This window comes from Gallinula chloropus (assembly GCF_964237585.1).
Source record: "Gallinula chloropus genome assembly, chromosome: Z".
NCBI classification, from domain to species: Eukaryota; Metazoa; Chordata; class Aves; order Gruiformes; family Rallidae; genus Gallinula; species Gallinula chloropus.
In genome coordinates this window covers 52,321,782-52,338,147 of record NC_140089.1, presented here as the reverse complement: position 1 = coordinate 52,338,147, position 16,366 = coordinate 52,321,782, and the positions used below count along the sequence as shown (strand labels likewise).

The 16,366-nt window shown below is 40.5% G+C and overlaps 1 protein-coding gene across 2 annotated transcripts in view; it reads left to right on the top strand.

Moving 5' to 3' along the window:
• KCMF1 (potassium channel modulatory factor 1) overlaps window positions 1-16,366 on the top strand; it is a 52,251-nt gene that overhangs the window by 22,902 nt on the left and 12,983 nt on the right. For both annotated transcript variants that reach the window (XM_084278081.1, XM_084278082.1), the window contains one exon: window positions 3,242-3,409. In XM_084278081.1, the coding sequence (XP_084134207.1) occupies window positions 3,242-3,409 (168 nt within the window). The remainder of the gene's footprint in view (window positions 1-3,241; window positions 3,410-16,366) is intronic.

Below are 16,366 nucleotides of genomic sequence, written 5' to 3'. Positions count from 1 at the left end.
TACTAATACAGCAGTACAAAAGTGGAAAAAAAATGGAGTAAGGAAGCCACCTCTACCATCAATGCTAGTGCAAATGTAATCTGTAATTAAAACGGTATTTCTAACCCTGCTCATTCCAAATCATCACTTTGCAAAAGGTGAATCAGTTGTTCTCACTGTGTAGCAACTCATTTGGGGTTGATTTCATTCAAGGGTGGTTCCATTAAATGAAGTCAATAGCACTTTCTGCAAGTAAGAAATGTATGCTTTCTAAATCATCATCACACGCTGTTCAGGTTCTTCTTTAGTGCTTTTTTGGCTATTGTTCCCTGCTTCAACGTGAACCCCTCCTGAGTATGTTTTCCTCTCAAAACCTGTGAGTAATAGGCATGCATCTGGTTTAGTATGACATTCTTGATTATACCTGCTATACTTGCAGGTAAATGAAGGGAGATGTTGGGTAGGCATCTGGTAAAAGACATGCTGTGTTGACTGGAATGTGTTATCTTTGTGTTTCTGATGTTTGTGCAGGCAAAAGCACTTTCAGAATTTCAGTCAACGTAAAGATTAGAGAAAAAGTAAAAACAAATGCAGAACTTTGTCAGGGAAATAAGTGTTTACTGTAGTAGAAGGAATAGCATGGGTAGAGATTCTTTGCCGGAGTGTTTCAGTTGCCAGATCCCAGGTTGGATGGATGGGTGAGGTTTTGGTAGCCAAGTAACAACAGGCTTGAACAGGACAAACACTAACAGACATGACTGTGGGGTTAGGCTGTTGTAGAAAGGAAGGAAAAAGTAATTGATATATAACCTCTGGAAAAGAGGCCCTATTGGATTCAGGGAATGATCTGGGGATTTAGACATGAATTTAGCTCCAAAACTGAGAATTCTAATTGAATTATTTTCCCTCTTGTGTTTTTCACTCTTTGCTACACAAAAGGATGTAAAAGTAAAATAGTAAATCTTTTGCTGACAGCTGATTTCTAGAGGATTTGGTAGTTGTGGCAAAATACTGACCTTGAGAGTTGTAGGGAGCATGCTGTCTTTAACTTGGCATTCATTTGATCTGACATACCAGCAGTTGTGATGTGTTATGCCAGTGTTAGTTGTTTCTATTCCACTAAGATTGTAGTGTGTCTGATAAAGACCTTGTTACTCACTTCTAACAGAAGTGTTCTTAAGTTGTAAACACAAACATTGTGTTGGGATTTATGTTTATGGCTGAATTTCTCCAAAGTTAGTATCACAAAGTGTGTGGGGATTGCAGTTTGGAGAAGTATTGGCATGAGCACAACATGGAAATGAAGACCTATTAAAAACATGTCTGCCTTCAGGTAGGAAGGATCTAGATGTCTGAGAGAACTTATGATAGGAAGAGTTTGACTGTTGCAAAGATGGTTACATCTGCCTTAAATCAACTGTTTTGAGCTTAAAAGAAAAAGGTGAGGAAAATATTACTCCTTGGACAACCATGGCTTAATACTTCATCTGGAGAGCTGTTGGTGTCTGACATAGACCCCAGGTTGAACTAATCTCCTTATTTCAGTGTGGTGTCTTAACTTGCTGATCAGCTGTTCTCTAGAAAGTTTTGTAGGCAACAAAAAGACTTGCAGTGCTGCCAATTACTGATAAGTATTTTGTGTATAGTATGCATTGTTGGGAAGATGTGGTACTGCATAGGTAAAATTTTGTAGGTTTCCATGTAAGAAAAATAAAGGAAACAACTGAAGAAAAGAAATTCATTCTACAGAGTTAATGTGTAGGCATTCTCAGAAGTGAGAATCCATGATTGTTAAAGATCCTTCAGCAGTTACAGATGAAACTTCAGCAAAAAGTATGTCAAGTTAGAAAAAATTAACACACACACACACTTTGGAGAAGGTAACAGGGCCATCCTGAAAATGTAGGGGTTTTGAGGCTGTTAACAAAGGTTCTTGAAATATTTTCTTCTGTAACACTATTCTGCAGAGTGATGCTTTCGAAGTAGATGCTAAGTCACGCAACTAAAGAAGCGTGTTCAGTATTTATATAAACATGGTGCTTAGACAGTACAAATGATTGGATAATGCCTTAAGTGATCCCTGTAGATAAAGAAACTAAAGGAAAATGACAGAATAACGTTGTCCACTGTTTGTCAAATATGGTGGTGCAATCGTTTGAATGAGTAGCCGAGATTTAAAAGCAATTACTTCCTGCTGCATTCCTGTATTACATGTGGTAAAGCTTCTATTCAGAGTAGAGTAACACAACAAAAGATGCAAGGAAAAAATAGTTTTGTAGTTAGCACGAGTCCTTGCAACTAGGCTTAAAAGATAAGAAGAATGGCCAGTGTGACTGTCTTGTTCTGGCAGTTTTATTTCCCTGAAGTAGTCTGTGCTTGTACCAAGCTATGAAGTACATGCCTTAGCTGAGCGGAAAGAGGATGTTGATCAAAATATTACCTTCACTGTATACATCCTTTTCTTTAGTGGAGGTCCTTAATTTGCTACTGCAATTGAAGGAAGTTTATGTTAAGACTTGACAGATTACAAAATGATGACACTTCTGCACTTAACTAAGTAGCGACAGAGAACTGAAACCACACAGAGAAAATGAGAGTGTCTGGAAGCTATAAAGCATTTTTCTGACACATGCAGTGTGACTTTCAGTTCAGAGATTGAGATTGAGAGAGAAAGGGTGGAGAGAACTGAGGCAGCCTAACTCCAAAAAAATACCTTTTTTTCTATTATTTACAATGAGAAAAAGTCCTAATTTCAACCCCGCATATAACATCAGTGATTCAGGATTAAAGTGTTGGCAAGTGTAGGAGTAAAGCCTGAAAAAGTAGTTAATTTTTGTCAGAGGCTAGTTTGCTTACCATTGTGGGGTTTTGTTTGGCTGCTTTTCCTCTTGATCAGCTATTATACGACTTCTTTAAAAAGTGTTTGGCCGAAGATTCTGAGCTGAACAGTCAAAATACTAGTCAATACTACCAGGAAAAGATGCCTGTAGGAAGGTGCATCCAGCGAGATCTTGTAATTTAACCTGTTAGTATTTCACATGCTCAAGTTTGCCCTGATTTTACTTCAGGAATTCAAGATTCTTGTTTTTGGAGAGCTGTGTCTTTTGGAAGAGATAAATACATTTTAAAATTGAGTCATGTCAGCAGTACACATCAGAGATGGCTGGCTCCGTGTAGTTGTTGAGAGGCAGTAGCAAGAAATCTGCCTCTTAAAAAAATGATGTGTTTATTGCTGTTCTAAACCAGTTTCATTTGTTTACAGGTGTCAGCTGTGATGCATGTTTAAAAGGAAACTTTCGAGGTCGACGATACAAGTGTTTGATTTGCTACGATTACGATCTGTGTGCAACTTGTTATGAAAGTGGTGCAACGACAACAAGGCATACAACTGACCATCCAATGCAGTGCATACTAACAAGAGTAGATTTTGGTAAGTGATAGTTTTAAGCTCTAGTAAATTTCCTGCTATGTTGTATCTACAAGTACAATATGGATTTTTGTGTTTCCACTCATGTATCAGCACACTGAAAATAAGAGCAAGTTATCTAAAAACTAGGCATGTTGTCTTTGATTTTTAGCATGCAAGACCAGATTTACTTTATTACTTTTCATCGGCCTGTATGTATTTTTACTCTTTTTTTCTTTTAGCCTTATAACAGGAGGTTATCAGACTAATAAATACACTTAATAACAATGACTACTTTTTATTAACCTCAGAAGTTATGGCAACCTTCTTCCCCATGTAAACTTAAGTGTCAACAGCAAACAGAAAACTTGTGGTGAGACTTTGCAGGAATGTTATTCACTGGTGGCTTACAGGGTACTATAGATACAACAGGAGTAGTGGTGGGCTGTACTGAGTGGCAAGTACGAGCATGTAATTTTCTTGGAACCCCTTTGCAAATCTACTAATTTAAGCATTTCTTCTGACTCTAAAGCTATGACAGTATTTAAAACAAAAACATAATTGTTCCTGACTCCTATCTTGCTGCTTGTTTTTATCGCTTTGTATTTGGACGATGGTTGTCATAGGTCTGTCTTGTGAGTTGCAAACTTCTGCTCCAGGATGTTGCTGGCGCTGGACATGTATTTCATTTATATGTGAAGTCCCTGGGGCTAGCATGTTATTTTTTTTTAACAATTCTGCCTATTCTTTGTCTTGAATATTTTAAATACAAGGATTTCTTAAAAGCTAAAGTCTTATGAATTGTAAACTGCTTTTACAGAAATCTACTTTATTTCTTTAAAGATTAGAGAACAGCTATATATAGAAACGTGGTCATATTTTCAGAACACCCTTTAAATGAAGATGTCTTTCATTTTCTTCTGATTCTCAGGCCTCTGCTTGTGGTAACTGCCTCATCATGACTTCAGAAATCCAGGCCCTTTGAATCCAGGGTTTGAAAAGAAGTAACTTACTGCATTACTGAAAATGCACACCACCATTTTAGCTCACATGTTTCTTCTCAGACTTCTTTCTTTATGGTCTCACTAATAATATAAAACTTGCCATGTACAGTGTATTTATTCAGAATTCTAGTCAGTGTTTGAGAGGCACAGTTCAAACTACTTAGCCTCATAGCAGCAGTCAGTTCTTGGAAGTTACACTTGGGCTAAAAGGACAGCAGTGCTGTGAACTTAAATAGGAAAGGGGACTGAAACATATTTGCTATGAAACCTTAAGCTAATGTTGTATGTCAAAGCTCTCAGTGTACTGGGAGAGGGAAACTTGTTCTAAACACTTCTCTCTTAAAGATGCCTGTCAGCAGAACTGAAGAACTGACAGGAAATACATGTTGTTTCTTGCAACTTGAAAATTTTTCTTTTGGAAGTCTGAGAGGGTTTATTTTTTTAATATTTTAGTCTGCATGAGCAATACAGATAGTGGAGGTGTAAGAAGGTTAACAGTGAGGTATTGAGGTGGGTAATAGGATTCCAAGGGCTAATGCTACATTGCTTGGTCTTTGTGCTACTGTGGCAGCTTTAAATAAGAATAAGAAAGTGACCCCTAGACATTTCATGTGGCTTGATATCTGAGACTCAGTCCTACAAAACCAGTGTTGGGGGGAAAACAAAATCCTGCAGCTCAGGTCCTCAGCAAGACTTGTGGATGGATTGATTAACACCATGGAAAAAAAATGGGAGATACTTTATCACCCTAATAGTGAACCACTACAAAGGTTGATGACAACCAAATGCTAGTGACCTTGTACGTGTATATACTGGAGATTGTATTGGGAAGTATTTGTAAATATTCCTTAGGGTTCAGGAAGGTCTGTGGCATAATTCTTAATGTTTTACTTTCTACAGAGGACTGTAAAATAAGACATTAAGACATGTGCCTTTACAGTGTTGTACAGATGCTTAGAGTAACTAATGTAACTCTTCAAAGGGCCCTGAATAGCTAAGGAGATCATATGACTTTAAGGAACATTAAAGAAATGAGCTAAGGAATCTTAAGTTTAATTAGAAAATCAATAATGAATGGTAGAACTAGTTTAGAATGATCTGTTTCAGAGTTGTCAGGATAGGTGTATTAGCACATTATTAAAAATCACCAAGGACTTGGATATTAATAGATTAAAAGAAAATAATCTGAAGGGGAAGATGGGCAATATAAAACTAAATGGCATAGGAGTAATGAAGTCACATTCTAGTGACATGGGAGGAGGTAAGATGAGAGGAGAATGCTTTCTAATGTATGGCAATGTGATTAGGGAGTCTTCCAAATTAAGGAAAATGTCTGTAGAGAGACAGAATGGAAGGTTGTTAGTATAGGTGGATATGTGAATTGTAGTTTATCTACCTGTTCACAAACTTTCATGCTGTTGTCTGTAACAAACCAGGTTTGTTTTAAAGGTATGAATACTTTTCTTAAAAGAAAAACGTTTTGCCAATGATGGGGAGGGAGATGGACAGCTGGTAAAAGATGAGTGTGGTAGCAAGGAAGAGGAAGCAGAGTTGGGGGTTGTTCTGTTGCAAAACTATTTCAAGCACTTCAGAGGAAGTTAGTGACATTTTTCTGATTTTTATTTTTAAAGTGCATGTTGGGATCAGTGAGCCATTTGCTTGAGGTCTACCTGCAGCTGATGGAAAGGACCTGGTGCCTGTGTAATTCTTAGGAGCACTATCTGTGTGTAGATGACTGGAGTTTCCTTAAGTACTCTGTGCTGTGACCGATTTCAGGCTTGTGGTGAACAGCTAATTACTTGCATGGTTGATCCTATCTGGGAGTGTTTCAGCATAGAAAAAGTTAATGTATTGTTAACTTCCATGAAGATTCAAGTCAATTTTTGGGGTTCCTAGGTGCTGTAATAATGTTGCAGAGTATATTGCAAGACGATGGTCTTTGTGTGCTCTGAAGGAGCTTTTGTTGTCATCTTGATGTTTTTTGATTTTTTTTAATTTTTTTTTTTTTTCTCCTGGGACTTGGGCTAGTTTAGGAGCCCATGTGAGAAGACTGAAAATGAGTAAAAAGCCCTAGTGATTTCTGGATACATATGTGTTTGCTCTTGTACCATCTGGTTGATATATTTGTCTTTCAGAAGTCAGTGTATGACCTAGTATTAATTTTGGAGTAAGATGGGATTCAGAACAATAGCACTGTTGTTCTTCAGTCCCCATAAGAGACACTGGGGAAAATGCTTTGACACTTGCACACGCACCTCAAAAGTGCTGTGCTGCTGTAAGAGGGACAGAGCTTAAAATAAAATATGAAGTCTCATATGCAATGACAAGAGGCCTTTAAAGCCCAAATCCAATTAATTCATTTGAGTGGTGAAAGAGTAGAATTGTGATAGGCTTATGTAAAGAACAGGAATGTGCTTACCACTCAGTCACTGTACTTTTTTGCTTTTTGTAGGATAGTTTGACAGGACAATAAAGAAGTTCCAGAGCAAACTTCCCATTTTTCTTTGTCCTGAAAAAAGTTCCAAAGCTGTTAGGGTGCTGTGTGATGATTATTTTTTGTGTGTGTGTGGCTTGCATGCTACATCCATCATTTTAAGGTGGTTATACTCAAAAACGTAATAGAAATAGTTAATAGAATTCTCTGCCAAAATCATACTGTGTTACTTCAGTAAAAGTACAGAAGTATACTTTACCTGTCATCTCAGGTGCTCATGTGACAGAAGATCATGCCACCTTTTGTGGCTAATTCTTAGCCAAAGGGAGCATCTTAAATAATGGGTACCGTAACAATGTGTAGTGTACGGTCTAGCTGGATTCATCAGAACTTAGGAATTTTTTTTATTTTGTTTTTAATGCATTAGAACAAGATCTGTCAGGTAAGTGTGCATCTTGCTAAAAGCTTCATAGAACTGTCTTGTTTGGAAAGGACCCTTTAGATCAGGAAGTCCAACCTTCACCCTAACCTGCCAACCACCACTAAACCATGTCCCTCAACACCACATCTAACCATCTTTTACATGCCTCCAGGGATGGAGACTCCACTTCCCTGGGCAGCCTATTCCAATGCCTAACAACACTCTCTTAAGTTTTTCCTGATATCCGGTATCTCCCCAGCATAAATTGATGCCACTTCCTCTTGTCCTGTCACTTTTCAGTGGGGAGAAAAGGTCAGCCCCCACCCTTACACAGCCTCCTTTTGGTAGCTGTAGAGAGCAATTAGGTCTTCCCTCAGCCTCCTTTCTTCCAGATTAAACAACCCCAGTTCCCTCAGCTGCTTCTCATAACATTTATTCTCCAGTCCCCTCACCAGCCTCATTGCCTTTCTGTGGACATGCACCAGCACCTCAGTGTCTTTTCTGTAGTAAGGGCCCCCAAAACTCAGTACTCAAGGTGGTGCCTCACTAGCAGTGAGTACAGGGGAACGGTTACTTCCCTAGTCCTACTCATCCCACTGTTCTTCATACAGGCCAGGATGCTGTTGGCCTTCTCGGCCACCTGGGGATACTGCTGGCTCATATTCACCTGGCTGTCAGACAGCACACCCAGGTCCTTCTGCCAGGCAGCTTTCTAGCTGCTTTTTCACAAGCCTCTAGCACTGCTTGAGGTTATTATGACCCAAATTCAAGGTCTGGCACTTGATGTCATTGAATCTTATCCCATTGGCCTTGGCTCATTGATCCAGGCTGTCCAGATGTCTCTGTAGAGCCTTCCTACCCTCAAGCAGATCAACACTCCCACCTAATTTAGTGTCATCTGCAAACTTACTGAGGGTGCACTTAATCTCTGTATCCAGGTGATTAATATTAAGATACTAAAGAGAACTGACTCAGCACAGAGCCCTGAGGAACACCACTGGCGAGCGGTTGCCAGTTGGATGTAACACCATTCACTGCCACTCTCTGGGCTTGGTCATCCCAGCCAGTTTTGTACCCAGCGAAGAGCACACTCGTCCAAGCCAGGAGAAGCCAGTTTCCAAGAATGGTGTGGGAAATGGTGTCAAAAGCTTTGCTAAAATTTAGGTAGACAACATCCACAGCTTTATCCTTATCCACTAAGTGGGTCATCTTGTCATAGGAGATCTAGTTGGGCAAGTAGGACCTGCCTTTCATGAACCCATGTAACTGGGCCTGATTGCTTGCTTTTCCTGCAAGATGGGATAATCACATCCCTTGGTCTGGTGGCGGTTCTGTTCCTGATATAGCCCAGGCCATTATTTGCCTTCATTGATGCAGGGGCACGCTGCTGGCTCATGGTTAGCTTGCTGTCCACTGGGATTCCCCCAGTCCTTTTCAGCAGAGCTGTTCCCCAGGTTGTTGACCTTGTCTTTGAGCAACAACTGCTGTTTTGGCACCGCTCAGCATAAGTGCACAGGCTGCAAATCAGTTTCTCTCTCATCTTCATGAGCACATGTGCTTGGTCACAGCTTCAGCACCTGGTACTTCTTGGAGGAGCAGCAAGACACAGGCTGCACCACAGTGAATGTCAAGCCAGGAGCTGAGGGTAACCACAGCATGGTCAGGGTGGTGTCCTCCCAGGGACAGCAGGGCAGGGTTGGTAAGAGGAGCAGGTCTCTGTGGCAGTCCCAGGAAAAGCAAGTGTAGCAGCCACATCTCTCAGCTTTCTGCAGGAAGCCCATCTAAGGCAGGAGGAGGGCTGGGTAAAAGTACAGCATAGTTCCCAGCCTTCTGGCAGATGTTAGATATAGCCCATGGGTGAAGGGTGCTTTGAGGCTGGTCAAGGCAGCTAAAGTCTGTTGGTCAGCTCAGGGCCCTGACACCTGGCTGCTTCTCGATGAATGACTGAGTACCTGCCATGTAGTTGATGTGAACCCCAGCAGTGTGTCTCACACTGAAGGAGTTAGCCCAGCAATCTCTGGATACAAGGTTGAATGCTGAGGTGAGCAGCCGATGAAACTGCATCAAGAAAAATGGAGGATATACTGTTTCCTTTTTCTAGATAAAGCTATACAGAAAACTTGCTGAAAGATTGAAATAGCAATGCTCTGTCTGGAAGGAATGAGCGGCTGTTAACAGATGCAGCTGAGCTGGCATTTTAGCAAACGTGGCTCTTGCACTGTCTCTGTAGTGAGAGTTCCAAGTAAGGGGAGGAAGGGTCCCATCTGGTGAGAGTAGATGCCTGTGGTCTGTAAAGCAGGACAACAGTGGTGATTAAGTGAATATTAGAGTCTAGATAAGTGTTACAGCTATATTGCTGTGTATCTTGGTTTCATAGGATCAGCCATAAGATAATTCTGGTTTGAAGGGGTCTCTGATCCAACATTCTGTGAGGTTAGACCAGGTTAGCAAGGCCTTTGCCATTTGAGCCTTGAAAACGTCCATGAATGGAGGTGGCACAGTGACTGTGGGTGTCCTGTGCCACTGCCAGCCTACAAGAGAGGGGGGGAAAAATGTTTTTCCTTACATTCTCCTATCCTCCCATACTGCAGCACTGTGAAGAGCCTGACCATGTCTCCTTGACCCTGTCTTCGTAGGTATGGGGGCAGCTGTTAGGTGACCTAAAGCTCTCTGCTGCAGTCTGAAGCAGTGCTGGCCCTGCAGCCTCTCCTCACAGGCCAAGTGCTCCAGCCCTGCCATCTTCCTGGCCTTCTGCCAAACTTGCTTCAATTTGGTGTCTCCCTTGTACTAGGAGGCCCAAAATGAGGTGCCATACCTGGAGGAGGCTGACAGTTGCTGAGCCGAGGGGATCACCCCTACTCATGCTACTGTAGGCACATGGCTGGCCCCAGTTCAGCTCACTGCCCCCCTTGCACCCAGCACCATTTCTGCAGAGCTGCTCCCTGGCTGCTTCATTGGTAATACAGGAAAATACATAGTTTGTAAAATGTGGCATGTTAACACCATTTAGTTTCTTCAGACACTGAAGAAAAGTTCAAACATGCTGCCATGTATAATACCAACGTTTTTTTGTATATCTGTATGTGTATAAAACTTAAATTGTGTCATTCAGATGAAGAAAAGTGAAACTGATATCCTGACTGCTGTGTACCCTTTTGAAGAAATGTGTCATAACACAAAGCAAGGACAAGCTGCTATAAAATGTAGTTCTGAATCATGTCCTTGAAAGATTTGTTGCTAATTTCCTACCAAGTTTAAGAATGTGTTGGATATACATAATAAATGGAAGCAGCCTGTAGCTATATAGGTATAGTGTGGCAAAACTGCTCATATTTGTGGTTGAGTTTTCACCTTAAGTATCCCCTGCCCTGGGTTCAGCCAGGGTAGAGTTAAGTTTCACCCAGCCAGGACAGGTTACCCAAACTAAGGGAAAAAGCAGTCCATGCTATATGACATCATGCTCAGTGTGAAAGGGAGCTAGTTGGGAAGAGGCAGCATGGCTCAGGGTTGGTCCAGCTTCATGATGGGTCTGAGTTGTCCAGTTCGGTGAGAAACTACAGTATCACCAGTTCTGTATGTTCTGTGGTAAGTCCTGTTGTTATTTCCTCCTCCCGGTGCTGACCCAACAAACTGCCCTTTTCCCAAGCCATGAGGTTTGCCTTTGTCTCCTTGTTCTCTACCCCATCCCACCCTGGGGAGGTGGGGTGAGCAAGTGGATGTGGTGTTGAGCTGCTGGCTGGCACTAAACATGACGTTCACAAGAAAAGGGTGTAGAGACATCGTAGCTTGAGCTTGAAAGCTGCTGTTACAAACTGTTGTTCAGTCCTCTTTATATAGTGTTCTGATCTTTTTGCTCCTTTGCATTCTTCCTCTAATTGATAAGCAGTGTAGGTAATGAGTTTTCTGCTAGAGGAAGAAACTGTGGCTAAGTCCTGTTTCTTGGTTTACTAAGCAAACTTGTTGCCTCAGCTACTTTGAAAAGAGGGCTGTAGATGACCAGAGGAGTATGAAGAGTTTTGGATTCCTGCTTTAGTGTATTTTTACTGTATATTTGAAAATAACCAAAATACATTACCTGAAAGATTTCTTTGTGGCCAGAAGAGAATTCTTTGGTCATGGGACGGTTGCATCATAACAGTAATACAACTGTGAATGAAATTAGTAATACAGTTGTAAGTTGCCTCGCTTCTGCAGCTATGGAGGCATGGCTATTCTGGTTTTTTTTTTTCCCATACTACCTCTAATTGTTAGGATCTTCATTAGCAAATAAGCATTTGATAGTCAATAAGGTGATTTTTTTTTTAATGTATTTGTTAAAATGAAACAGTTGGAAGAATATTAATTCAGTAACTTCAGTCCTAAAATCAGACACAAAGATTCATGATAACACTTAATTACCAACTTCTTTTGAAATTTATGTGACAGTTTAAAAGAAAACTTAGCTGGTGACCTGTATTTCAGATTGGAAAAGGAACAGATTTTTGTTGTAAAAGGTGGAAAGAGATTAAAATTGAGGAGGAAAAAAGGGAGGTATAATCTTACAAAGGAGAAATACTTGGCTTCCCAGTGAGTGATTTCATTTGATATGTGCAGTTTTAATATTTTTCCGAGATAAAAGCATATTTACTTGGCATGTGCACACTTGCTGTGTACTGTGAGGAAGATGTGGGAGGAGATATGAATGGGAGAATATGTGGGAGTATAATCAGGCCAGAAAGAATTCAGATTTTTATTCTTTTAACTAATTAACGGCTTGGTTTATATACGCCATTGTAGGACAGGCTGGAAACACAGGATTTGACAGTACTCATCAAACCTCTCTCCTCTGTGGTGATAAAACACTGTGTACAGCTGGGATTCTTGATGTCTGGACTGAGCTAACTCAGTATCTAAGGAAAAGATATTTTTACCTGCATGCTAATCTATTTACCATTCTCTCCAGGTTTGGTATAGCCCTGTGCCCTTTACTTACCTGGGATGTTGGAGTTCTTTTCTTCTGCCTTACTTGAAAATTAATCCAAGTTCATGAAGTAGTGAGGTTTATAGGGGGAAGTTTTTAGGCTACCTGGTAATTTTGAGGGATTGGTTTCTTTTTAGGTAGTAGATGTGTAAGTTACTTTTATATGCAGATCCCCTAACAAATATGATTTGCCCCTTTTTCATTAGCTTTCCCCTTTGAGTCATAATTCTCTTGTTTTATCTTTTATCAATATATAAGATGCCAGAAATGGGGGAAATTTGACTTGGTGTTCTTACATGTGTGTGTGTATTTTCAGTGATGGAGAATTTCAATTTTCCAGTCAGTAAATAGTATTTAATCATGATCGTTAGGATCAGACCAAAGCTTGAGGAAAATCAAGGCATCAACTAAAACTGTCATTAGCTTTTGATGTGTTTGGCATTTTTGCTTTTCCCACAGGTATACAGATTTTATTTTTTTGCAGAAGTTCTTGTTGAGTTAGTTTCAGAAATCCATACAGTGTTTGCATTTGCTGTGTTGGGTATATTAAATGTAGTTACTTTTAGAATTCTTAACTGTTTGACTCAAAAGTTTGGCTCTCTTTGTTCCCAGAGTCTTTATTTAAGTTTTGTCATTAGGACACTGAAAACTGAAGTTTACAATTTCTCTGTGCACAAACACTGTGTAAATAAGAATGCTTTTAAAGCTTTCCTTTGTGCTGTATATTGTAGTAGCGTGTGTTTTAATTAAGAGTTTTTCTTCATATAATTGCAAAGAGATTCTTTCTATTCCAGTCAAAAGCTAGTTGTTCATGTAACTAAGACTAGTTTGTTCATCATGTAGGATGATGTGGTTTAACACCTGTACGTAGGCACCACCACAATTCTGAATGCTGATGGTGACATCCTGTGTCAGACCCAATTTTTCTGGTCATCTGCCAAGTGTAGTGCCCATCTACTCACGTAGAATAGACACAAACTTACTGTAATGGATAAGAATTGCAGACGGTTTTAAAAGCTTTGGCATGAGGGAACTGCTGTTCTTGGTTTTGAGCATTTGGAACACATTTTAAAGCTGATGGATACTTAGCTTATAAACCCATCAGATTTAAGGGGTTTTGAGCAGCTTTCTTCAAATCTCATAGCATTGTCATCTTCAGTTGAATATGGTACATTTAAGTGTTGGACAGCAACCTCTTCTGCAAATGTGGGAAGGTAGACCTTCCCCTTCATAGTTTCACTGCTTCTTCCCATGGATTTAAGAGGGATCAGGTAAGGGCAGATGTTTTGAATTAAGACATACTATGTGTTGTCTTGTTAGGATGCCAACTGAAAGGCTGACAACCTGTCAAGGAAATGCCTGTCACTCGTGTTTGGTTTCACAGATGCATATAGAGCTGAGTCCTTATATGTGCATAATACATGTGTGTGTATACATGCATTCAGAACTGAGTCCTTAGACATCTTTCACAGATGCATTCAGAACTGAGTCCTTTTACAGGTTGTGCAAGGATCTTTGGGATTTTCTTCTAATAATGAGTTCAGGCATCTGTTTATGGCAGTACTATACAAACAACTTTCAGGTTGGGGGTAGGGCTGCTAATCTTCAGGACATGTTTTCTGACTTACATTCACGCTGACTTTCAGCCTATGTAGTTCTCTGTTTTGATGAAATCTGATGTGCAATTCCATTCTCTAATAAAAAGTAACTTTTATGCCGCCTTGTATAAAACATTTAATGGAACTTCAGATGCTGCTTTGGGGAAGTAAGACTCCATTGGCTGGGAACTTTTGACTTTGTATAGCTGGACATAATATTTTTCTCATGTGTATGTGAACAAATGAAGTCAGATTCAGGAAGGTACTCAAGCTTACTGTGATAGTTAATTCAGTGAACCAGTCAAAATGCTCAGTGTGTCAGGTATTGCTCCTTCTTTGTTGAGGCTGCTGTCTACTTAGACATTTCTTACCGTGCCTGCTAAAGGCATATCTTTCTGACATCTTCCAGCATTTAAATGCTCTTAAAGCAGTTTCCAAATACAAGAAACAGGGACTTAAAAAATTGAAGTGTATTCTGCAGTATATTCAGTCTAATTCTGTATCTTTAGCTCTGCATGTTAGCATGTTACTAAGAAATCCATTTCCACTATTGGTTTTGGAGTGTTAAGCCCTCAGAAACTAGTTATATGTAAAACACTATCTGTTAATATAGTGTAGTATGGATACATGCATTTTTAGCCTAAACATCATCTTTTATAAGACTGCAGAAAAACAAATGTTGTTCTGTTCTTCCTAGACATGTTGTAAAGAGAGGTCAGTAGCAGAAATGTCGTAAAGCTTAGGAAGCTGTAACTTGAGCTGTCAGTCATATTGCTAACGCATTATATGGATACTGCCTCGTGGTGCAGAATGAGTTCTAGTCTCTGTTCAGACATGTCCAATTTTTAATGTATAGCAGAATATTCATAATTATATCAAAGTGTTTTTCTGTTACTTATGAGTGAGTCCTAGAAAAATATCAGTGAAAAGACTTCAAATTACTTGCTGGAGAAAATCACACTTTAATCTTGATGTGAATGTGAAGGTTATTCGTGTATCCTGCAGAATACATAATACGTTTGTTCTTGTAGAGGACAAGCATTCTTTTCTTGTGTGGTTTGATAAATTTTTGTGATAAATTTGGGGAACTTCTATATGAGCAATTTAAAAGTGCCTGCTTCTCATCAGTAGTGCAAATGTTCTTACAGAATCACAAGGTTGGAAAAGACCTTGAAGATTGAGTCCAACCATTCCCATCCTAAGCTAAACTATATCCCTAAGTACCTCATCTACCCTTTTATTAAACACATCCAGGGATGGTGACTCAACCACATCCCTGGGCAGCCTGTTCCAGGCGCTGCATGGGGTTGTTATGTCCCATGTGCAGCACTCTGCACTTGGCCTGGTTAAACTTCATCCCATTGGTCTCAGCCCATCAGTCCAGTCTGTTCAGATCCCTCTGAAGAGCCTCCCTACCCTCAGGCAGATCAGCACTTCCTCCCAGTTTAGTGTCATCTGCAGACTTACTGAGGGAGCATTCAATCCCTTCATCCAGGTCATTGATAAAGATGTTGAACAAGACTGGACCCAGGACTGAGCCCTGGGGGACGCCACTCGTGACCGGCCTCCAGCTGGATTTGGTTCCATTCACCACCACCCTTTGGGCCCGTCCATCCAGCCAGTTTTTAACCCAGAGGTTAGAGACACCTGCCCAGGCCAGTGGCAGCCAGTATCTCAGTCAGAATGCTGTGAGAAACTGTGTCAAACGGGGTTCCTGCTTCCACATTGGAAGGTGTTGGGGTCATGGCCCTGCACCAGGTAGACACTATCATGCAGTACCTTGCCAAGGATTAGTGGGTATCACCTGTCAGTTGGCTGAGCATCCCTACTTCCTCTGCCTGGTGGGCGGGCAGGCTGGCTTTCTTGTCTGAACTCTGCTGCTTGCTTTCCTGTGTTGTGTGGGTGGGCTCCTTAATCCCTTTGAAGGTTAGAGGGTGGGGTCACGTGGTGTCAGGGGGAGGGTGAGTTTTGGCAAGTTTCCCAGTAGTCCCTGCGGGGTGAAGGAGCTGCACACGGGTGTCCAAATGAAAGGAACCTCTCTGTACAGCCCAACCAGTCGCACAGCCCCTGAGCTTACCTGAGTGATCACTATCACTGCTGATTGTCACTCACCGACTGGTGTTAGATTCAACACCTAAAAGTTACAACCAGTGTGTAACAGATACAGGTTCCTTTTTTACTATCAATTTTTTATGTTCTATATTAGGGACATTTGTAACCCTGTTGAGAAGCAGTGGTTCAGACATGGCATACAGTATCACTGACAACTTGTAAATTTTAATGTAAATTTTTGAGGGACTGTTGAGAGTACAGCTTTTGAAAGCCCATCTTACTGTTGAAAAATGCCATGGTGGCCCTGTACATAGGATAAGAAGGGTAGTGGAAAAGGGAAGGTTTGGCACTGTGAACAGCAGCATCGTATGAGTCTGTGTTCTTACTGAATATTAGAAAACTGCATTGTGTTCGTTAATAAAAATGAAATATAGTCTGTTTTTGTCATCAGTAATTAAACACTTCCTGACTATACGACTATGGCATTTGTACAGGATTAAAATAGCCATTTC